General features: G+C 53.9%; 1 protein-coding gene across 1 annotated transcript; it reads left to right on the top strand.

The window, feature by feature from the left end:
• Positions 1-5,375: 5,375 nt before the first annotated feature.
• Positions 5,376-8,833, top strand: ARL4C (ADP ribosylation factor like GTPase 4C). Its single transcript, XM_064159763.1, has one exon. It carries the CDS (start codon positions 5,499-5,501, stop codon positions 6,075-6,077), a length of 579 nt encoding a protein of 192 aa, XP_064015833.1. The 5' UTR covers positions 5,376-5,498; the 3' UTR covers positions 6,078-8,833.
• Positions 8,834-9,392: the final 559 nt, after the last annotated feature.

The raw sequence follows: 9,392 nt of genomic DNA, 5'->3' as shown, positions 1-9,392 counted from the left end.
GGGGTATAAAAGGGGAAAATGAGGTGTGGTGTGCAAAAGGGGCAGGTATGATGGAAAAGGGGAGGTGCTGAGGAAGAGGATGGTGATGAAAAGAGAAGGATGGTGAGGAAAGATTGGACGTGGCACTTGGTGCCATGGTCTAGCCTTGAGCTCTGTGGTAAAGGGTTAGACTTGATGATCTGTGAGGTCTCTTCCAACCCTGATGATACTGTGACACTGATACTGTGAACTGAGCACTTAAGAGGAATAGCCTAGTGTGACACATACACTATTCCCTGATGTCCCCCATTAACCCTTTCAGTGGAGGTATCTAACTGTATCACCTTGCTTCTGCAGCCTCACAGAATGAAGCGCTGCCTTTCCTGGGGGGAAGGAATCCCATTAAATCCACGAGGCTCTTTTTCCTCAGCGTTAATATGCAAAAGGCTCCAATGGGACTCAGGCTATTCAGTCCTTAACGATCCTGCATTATCTGGCCTCATTATCCAGTGAGTGGGCCAGAAGGTCCTTGGAAAGAAAAAAGGTGGACAAAGATAAAAAGGAGAGCACCACAAGGATGCTGACCATGACAGGTGTAGGTGCACTGACCCCCCAAAAACCTTCCTAAGGGCTTTGCCCTGCTGTTGGGGCTGGCAAACAGGGATGAAACTTTCCTGCATGAGCTCATGTGGGCCCAGAAAAGCTGCTGCTCAGGCAGAGCTCACCCAAGAACCCTGGCAAAAGAAGGGAGCAGCCCCCCACAAAGTCAGCTAGAGATGCTGGTCTCATGCCTTGCCCCACCATTAGCTGCTGGAGAGGTGACTGCTGCAGTTCCAGCTCTCAGCACACCCTTCATGCTGTTCTGGCATCCCAGGCATTAGTCATGGGAATTGTATTATTAGCCTCAGTGGGCCCCAAGAAGAGAGGCAGCCCTAATTACAGCCCTTCTCTGTCAACTTTGTTTGGGCTGGTGTCTCTACTTTTAATAGAAAAACCAAAGGGAGCAGGCTAAGACAAGGGATGCTATTAAGGAGGGATTCTATTCAAAGGGAAGGAGCAGGAGAAGGAGAGAAGGTCCTGCATGCTCCAGAAGCTGGGATGTTTTCTGTAAACGAATTTCCCCCTTCTCAAGTCACTGGCTTTGCCAGAAACCACTGGCAAGAGCTGCTACTCCAAGATTTCACTTTGCCTGGGTTCTGAAGGGCTAATTTGGAACAGATTAAAAGTCACTATTACGGATAATCCATGGGCAAGCTGTGGGAGAGAGGAAAGCATCCCTCTGTTTTCTCTGGACACAGCAGTGGTGGATATGTGCAGGCTCTGGCCCTTTGTGTTTCTCACACACACACATACTCACCCCCCCCAAAAAAAGGCATGAGATGAGCGGGGGAAGGGAGATGAGATTGAGGTGAGGAGAGCTGAGAAGAAATAATTGCCATGTCTGAAAACAGTTACTATGGCAGCAACAGTCTTCTTGCTGCTGAAGTGAAATGTTGGGGACCAGCGAGCATCCCTTTGTCAAATACTCCTGGCAGACACACATTTAGATGCTAATGCTGGCTTTAACCTTGGCTGCTTAACCTTGGTGTGATGGAGAGTAGGGGGGAGAAAAAGCAGAGATGTGGGGGGCTTATGGGTTTCCTCTCTCTAAATTTGGCATCGACTGGATGTGGCAGGCTTCTCTCAGCTGCGATTAAAGCTGTTATTTCTGCACTTAATATTCAGCGGAGGTCTTAACAGCTTATTTATGGATAGCTGGCATTAGCTGCAGCATAATTCAGTGCTGCCACGCTCCTGTTTATCTCCATCCTCTTGGGATCATCTGATATAAGGCTGTTTTTTAGAACATCCTCTAGGTTTGATCAGCCTGTCTATCTAATCTCCCCTTTATTTATAACTCACAATCAATGCTGGGGAGATAAAAGGAGGAGTGCAAAGGAGGGAAGCCTCGCTTTTGGGCTCTGGCTGTTGGGGGAGGGAAAGAAATCGTAATGGCCTGTTTAGAAAAGGACTTGAGGCTCAACGCTGTTTTCAGCAGTAGGGATAAAGGAGGAGAGAGGGAGAGGGATGAAAGTGATGGAAAGGAGAAAGGGAAATTCCTGGGGGGTTCTGAAACAGCATCTCCTGAGCCCTCCTGGATCTGACAGTAAATTCCTAAAGCACAAACCCATTGTGCACAGATTAGCCACTAATTCTAGGGACAGCCCGGGTTGCACATGCCTTGGGATTATCCTCCAGAGCAGCATTTAAGAAAGCTTTTTCTGGAGCAGTTCAGGCAGAAGAGACGAGAGCAGTGCCAGATCTGCTGGTGACACGGCTCACAGATATGGCCCCATCCTTCTGTTTCTGGCATTTTTGTCTTTAATGCTCCAGCTCCTCGAGTTAGGTGGTCACTTGCAGCTTTCTCCACTTGCTTGTGGAAGCTCATTGTCTTCAGATGGCACAGAGGAAAATCTGAGCTCATGCCAGCTCAGAGGCCATCTGATCAGGACAAGTTTGGTGCACAAAACACATTCATTTTCCAGCCCATATGAAGCCCATTCTTTAACGGAGCAGAGCGTGGAGCTGATGCCATGTCACATGTGCCAAGAGGCATTTCTCTCAGCTGTGTGCCAGGGCAGTGGGATGGGGGGGAATGGGACACCATGAGCTTTTCACACTGTCACCACATAGTGATTTCTGCCCAGTGTCACTATCAGAGACCATCACAGTCAGCTGCCTGTATTTTTAATGGTGGTATATGTTTGCAGGTGGCCTTATCTCCATGCAAAGCTGCAACACGTATCTCTGGGATGAAATATGAATATGAGGAATGATCCCACTCCAGCCTGACAATCCTCACTGCATTCCGTGTGGTGAAAGCATCTCAAATTAAAGGCAGTATCTGTCTTCTGCAGTACACTTCCTTCTCTGGGGATTTCTAGTTAAGCTGTCAGATACAGCTGATATTTATTTTACAAAGGCTGCAAATGAAGGGATGGGTAATACTGAAGAGACAGCCCTGCTGCTGCTTTTTGGCTCAGGAGCAAAACCAGAGATAAATGAAGTGGCAAAGAGTGGGACAGGCCTTCAAAGAGGCGACTTTCTGTCCGACTCCAATTTGAATGAGCTTCCAAGAGGAGGAGTTGTGCCAGTAGCTCTGTGGCTTGGAGAACTGACCTATGCTGGGCAGTGAAAGGGCAGCCAGCCACAGGGACCTCAGGGGTTGTGGGCATTCACAGCATTTACCAAGTATGAGATGCAAAAAGCATTAACAGTAGCAAAGACTGTTAGTGCCTCCCCTGCCCTGGATTCAGTGCAGGTAAATTTTTCCTTTCCTGGCATCTCACACAGAATGGTAGGAGTTGGAAGGGATGTCTGAAGATCGTCCCTTCCAATTTCTCTGCTAAAGGAGGTTTCAAATCTCTCCAGAGGAGACATCACAACCTCTCTGGGCAGCCTGTTCAGTGCTCTGTCACTCTCTAGGAAAGATGTTTTTTTTTTCCCCTCATGTTTGGGTGGAAGCTCCTGTGTTTCAGTTTGTGCCCACTGTCCCTTGTCTTGTCACTGGGCACCACCAAAAAGTTTGGCCATACAGATGTTGCTAAGCATTGCTAAAATCTCTTCTCAGTCTTATCTTTAGGCTAAACAGCTCCAGGTCTCTCAGATTTTACTCCTAAGAGAGATTCTCCAGTGCCTTCCTGTTTCCGCAGCCCTGTTTTTAGCCTTTCCTCGTCCCGGGGGGATGTAGATGCTCCATGTGCCAGCACCACGCTGGGTGGTGGCGGTAACTGCTCAGCTTTTCCAGGAGCAGAGCATTGGTCTCCTGCTTTTCAGGCTCAGCTGTTTGCTGGTGCCTGTTGTCCCCGCAGAGCTGTGCCTGAAGCACCTTTGCAAACCCATCCCTCCCCATCTCGATTCCCTCAGCTGAGCATCACACATGGTGCAGCAGAAAGTCCCTCCTCGTGTCTCACGTGCAATGAATGGCGCTTTGGCACGGCACTATTTTCAGGGGTGGCTTGTTGGGTGGTTTGGGTTTTTTTCTGTTATGATTTCTGTGATGAGTGCCAACGAAAGTGTAGGGACAACGAAGCTTTAACTACAGCAGGTTCGGAACTCGCTCCCAGAGGACCCCCACCGGGGGCTGTCCCCGGGGCAGAGGGGTGCAGCACGTCCCTGACCCCAGCAGTGCAGGCAGGAGAGGGGACAGGCAGGCAGACATACTGCCAGGAGGAGGAGAGGGGACAGGCGGCCGTACGGGCATGAGGAAGGGACAGAATGGAAGAGGGACAGGAAGGCGGGACAGACAGGTGGCGGTGCAGGCAAGAAGCTGGACGGGCAAAGTGCGGTGTAGGCAACAGGAGAGGTGGCAGGAGGCGGTGCGGGCACGAGAGGGGACGGGCAGGTAGCAGTGCGGGCAGCAGGAGGCAGTGCGGGCAGGGAGAATGGGCTTGCAGGTGGAGGTGCGGGCAGCAGGAGGCGGTGCGGGCAGGAGGAATGGGCTTGCAGGTAGCAGTGCGGGCAGCAGGAGGCGGTGCGGGCAGGAGGAATGGGCTTGCAGGTAGCAGTGCGGGCAGCAGGAGGCGGTGCGGGCAGGAGGAATGGGCTTGCAGGTAGCAGTGCGGGCAGCAGGAGGCGGTGCGGGCAGGAGGAATGGGCTTGCAGGTAGCAGTGCGGGCAGCAGGAGGCGGTGCGGGCAGGAGGAATGGGCTTGCAGGTAGCAGTGCGGGCAGCAGGAGGCGGTGCGGGCAGGGAGAATGGGCTTGCAGGTGGAGGTGCAGGCAGCAGGAGGCGGTGCGGGCAGGGAGAATGGGCTTGCAGGTGGAGATGCGGGCAGCAGGAGGCGGTGCGGGCAGGAGGAATGGGCTTGCAGGTGGAGTGCGGGCAGCAGGAGGCGGTGCGGGCAGGAGGAATGGGCTTGCAGGTGGAGGTGCGGGCAGCAGGAGGTGGTGCGGGCAGGGAGAATGGGCTTGCAGGTGGAGGTGCGGGCAGCAGGAGGCGGTGCGGGCAGGGAGAATGGGCTTGCAGGTGGAGATGCGGGCAGCAGGAGGCGGTGCGGGCAGGAGGAATGGGCTTGCAGGTGGAGTGCGGGCAGCAGGAGGCGGTGCGGGCAGGAGGAATGGGCTTGCAGGTGGAGGTGCGGGCAGCAGGAGGCGGTGCGGGCGGGGAGAATGGGCTTGCAGGTGGAGGTGCGGGCAGCAGGAGGCGGTGCGGGCAGGGGGAAGGGCCGGGCACGAGGCGGTACAGGCAAGAGAGGGCAGCGCGGGCAGGAGGGGCCGGGCAGGGGGCGGGGGCGGCGGCAGGCGGCGGCGCGGCCCCACCCCCTGGGCGGGGCGTTGCCCGGCAGTGCCCGCGCGCTGCCGCCGCGTGGAGCCGTGCCGCTCGCGCCCTGCTGCCTGCCTGCCGGTCCCGCGCTGCCTGCCCCCCGACGCCTGCTCCGCGCCCAGCCCAGCTCACCCCGGGCCGTGCCTTTTCGGGCTCGGCGGCGCGGAGCGGCGGGGATGGGCGCGGGGCTGTGAGGGCGGCGTGGAGCCGTGGCCATGGGGAACATCTCCTCCAACATCTCCGCCTTCCAGTCCTTGCACATCGTCATGCTGGGCCTGGACTCGGCGGGGAAGACCACGGTGCTTTACCGGTTGAAGTTCAACGAGTTCGTCAACACTGTGCCCACCATTGGGTTTAACACGGAGAAGATCCGGCTGAGCAACGGGACTGCCAAGGGCATCAGCTGCCACTTCTGGGATGTGGGTGGTCAGGAGAAGCTGCGCCCGCTCTGGAAGTCCTACAGCCGCTGCACGGACGGCATCATATACGTGGTGGACTCAGTGGACGTGGACCGGCTGGAGGAAGCCAAAACAGAGCTGCACAAGGTGACCAAGTTCGCCGAGAACCAGGGCACCCCGCTGCTGGTCATCGCCAACAAGCAGGACCTGCCCAAGTCCCTGCCGGTGGCTGAGATCGAGAAACAGCTGGCCCTCCATGAGCTGACCCCTTCCACCACCTACCACATCCAGCCTGCCTGCGCCATCATTGGTGAGGGGCTCACGGAGGGCATGGACAAGCTCTACGAGATGATCCTGAAGCGGAGGAAGTCCCTCAAGCAGAAGAAGAAGCGGTAGAAGCCCCGCAGAGGCGGGGAGGGATGGGGGAGCAGACAAAGGAACCGAGGGGGAGAGAGAACCAAAGCGATTCTTTTTGTTTTAATTGTATTTTCCCCCTCCTTTTATTTTTTCCCCTTCCTTTTTGATTTCCCTGCTTTCCAAATGAACAGACAATAGGGGTAATAACAAAGCCTCTCCTGCCAGCCGAGCCCAGATCGCGGCTGCGGGTGAGAGTCGGCATCTCCCTTCTCCTACTGCCCCTTTACGTGGACCACCGAGGGTCGGATCCGGACCTCCCGGGCCGGGCTGGAGCCGTCCGAAGGCGCGAGACCCCCTCCGTCCTTGGGAACCACCGAGCTTTTGTGTGCCGGGGGCGAACAGGGCAGGACCCTGTTGAAGTGCATTGGCGAGAAGCCCGGCGTGCTTCTGGATCTTTATCGTGTGCATTTTGGGGTGGGGGGGGGATGGATGCTATGGGGAGGGAGGGATGGCAGCGCTCGGGTGAAGGTCAGCGGTGAGAGGGCTTCCATCTGCACCCCGATACCTGCCCGCATCACTCCCCGCCCGCCACGTTTGTCTGTGGCAAGGGGTGGGCTGGACCAGCATAAAGTGTGTGTTGGGGATGGGGGGATATGGGTGAGGCGACCACCCCTCCTGCGGATGTTTTAGGGTGTAGAGCAAGGACGGGCAGCCTCCAGCCCAGGGAGGGGTTGAGGCTGCGGTGCCGGGGGTGCTCAGCAGCTGCAGAGTGGTGCTGAGTTTTAAGCTGTTTGATAAAAAAAAAAAAGAAAAAGAAAAAAAGAAGACATGGGTTTTGGGTGAGCGCTGCTGGAAGTGTGTGTGCGGATTGTCTGGGAGTCCCCCTTTGGAAAGGCTTCATTGTGTCATCTGCTGAAGCAAAGCCCCGAGCAGGTCTTTATCGAGCCCAGGCAGATGCAGGCTCATGCTCCAAGGTGCTGTTCTGCTTCAGCTGAGGTGAGCCAAACTAGGCGTTATTAAAAACAAATACAAAAACACCTGCAAGCAAAACCAACAAAAAACCTCCGAGCTTGTTGGCCTTGGTCACGGTGCTGGGCAGCGGTCGGCGCAGGAGGGCAGGGCAGCGCTTGCTAAGCACGGGGCTCATGGCAGGGCAGAATGAATGGATGGACGGATGGTTACTGGCACTGCCCTCTGGGGTGGCTGGAGCTTGCAAGATCTCTGCTGGCAAGGGACTCAGCAGCGCCGGGGCACTGGCAGGGGTGGGGCGGGGGCGTGCGGTAACATATGGGGGTGTTAGTTTTTTATAGAGGTTTAAACCCGATGGAAGCAGAGAAGCCCTTGCCACCGGCAGTAGCCGAGCAGAGCCGCACCTGGGGCAGGGGCAGGCCTCGCTCACGCTCCTTCTGCAGATGTCCGTTTTGGTACCTGGATGAGACCGGGAACCAAAAGCCATTTGCTGCCTGGTTTGGCCCGGGACCCAGCTCTATGGAGGAGAAACCATGGCTCCCAACTTTCCATGAAGCCCACAGGCAGCCTTCAGGGGCCAAATACCCTGAGTTTTGAGCCACGCAGCCCGGCAGGATTTTCTGGTGATTTTACACCAGCCTTCCCATTTGAAAGCTTCTTCCCAGAGCAGCCAAGGAGAAACCAGCAAGCGGACAAAAGAAAAATGCCCTTCATGTTTCAGGGAGTTGATTCTCCTCTTGCAGTGATGAGTGCAGCACCTTCCAAATAGTGTGCAGGGTTTTGGGGTTTTTTTTGGTTAGGAAACAAATGTTGCACCCAACTAGTGTTTCTCTTGAGGGATTTGAGTTCCCAAAGCGAGTCCCGACTTGTACGCTAAGTGGGCTGGTCCCATCAGTTCAGGTGGCTCTGTTCCCGCTTCCTTGGGTTTCCTTTGCTTTGTCTTCACCTCCAACACTTTGGTAGTTGCTGTCGAGAGAGAAGGAAAAAAAAAAATCTTTGTGATGCCACAGAAGCTACATGCGTTAACCCTTTTTGGGAGAGCAGCCCATTTTAGAGGCAAAATGTAAAGCTACATTTTCCCCACCAGCTCAAAACCAGGTTTTTTTTAATGACATGTGCAGACTATGAGCTGTGGGGTTTGCCTCCTTGCTGACAAGACACAAGTCTTGGTTTGGGAGATGCTGGCATGGAAAGCTTGGTGGCATGCATTTATGGAGCTCCGTCCTTCTCAGGGGATTGTTGCACTCAGCTGAGCATCCCCCTGGAGAAGTGGCTGGCTTTTGGCAGAGCGCTTCGGCTTGTGCTGCGCTGGCAGCCCGTGCTTGAAGGTTCAGCTGAGCCAAGGTGGGACAACGCTGCGGTGGTGCCATTCCCACCAACTCTGCTTTCTGCAATAATTAAAAAGACTTTTCCAATTAGTAGCCGATGACTTCTGTGGTATTTCTGTCACGTTTCCCAACCATATGCTGATTTCTCCTGTGTGAAGATGTGCACTGTCTATGATGGGCTAGAAGAAGAGGTGGCTCAGCCAAGTGGTGGTTAAGGGAAATTGCCTGAAAACGAGCTGGGCTTTTTTGCAAGGTTGTGCATCTTTGAATATGTTTGAATGACTTTTAGGGTTGTTTTTTTTTTTAAGCAGCTGTCACAAGGTACTGATCTCATTTCCCCAGGTACCTTTGCAGTGTTCCCATCAGTGTTGGATATCCTGCTGCCCGTGACCTTACCCTTGCCATTGTCCATCGGTCTGTTCCTCCTGTCTTTTCTTCTTTTTTTAAAAGATGCAGACATAATGCTGTGAACTGAAATAAATTATTTATACAATGAAAGGGCCTGATAAAAAAAAAAAAGTGTTCTGCTTATTTCTCACTATCGATGCTGCATTTTACAGTTGTGGTCTTTGCGTGTTGTGAAGGAGGCTGCTTCTGCCTCCCCAGGGAGAGATGCGGGCGCAGTGACAGAGAGGGACCTGCTCAGGATCACTCTGCACCCCATAGCATGTTGGCACAGCAGTGTTGTGTGACAGCTCTCTGCAGCATGTATATAATACTAGAAGGAAGAATCTTTTTTTATGATTGTTGTGATGAGGCACTGGTACAGGTTGCCTGGAGAGGTGGTAGAATTCCCATCCCTGGAAATAATCAAGATCAAGTTGGCTGGGGCTCTAAACAACCTGATCTAGTTGATGTTCATGCTTAACTGCAGGGGAGTCTGGTCCATTCCAACCCAAACCATTCTATTATTCTGTGTCTCTCTAGGATTTGGGGAACATTCATAATTCTGACGTTAATGAAATTTGAGCTCTTGCAGGTTACTTAATTTCTCAGCACCTCTGCTGCTACCCACAAAAGGGAAGAGTGCTCTTTGGTGTAGGTATTTTCTTCCCTC

Source organism: Pogoniulus pusillus, chromosome 2, assembly GCF_015220805.1.
Source record: "Pogoniulus pusillus isolate bPogPus1 chromosome 2, bPogPus1.pri, whole genome shotgun sequence".
Lineage (NCBI taxonomy): Eukaryota > Metazoa > Chordata > Aves > Piciformes > Lybiidae > Pogoniulus > Pogoniulus pusillus.
The sequence above is the reverse complement of the archived record's forward strand: the minus strand, read 5'-3'. Positions and strand labels throughout refer to the sequence as shown.

Excerpts from the sequence above, each read along its gene's own strand:
- ARL4C (XM_064159763.1), top strand. The coding sequence starts at position 5,499 with ATGGGGAACATCTCCTCCAACATCTCCGCCTTCCAGTCCTTGCACATC.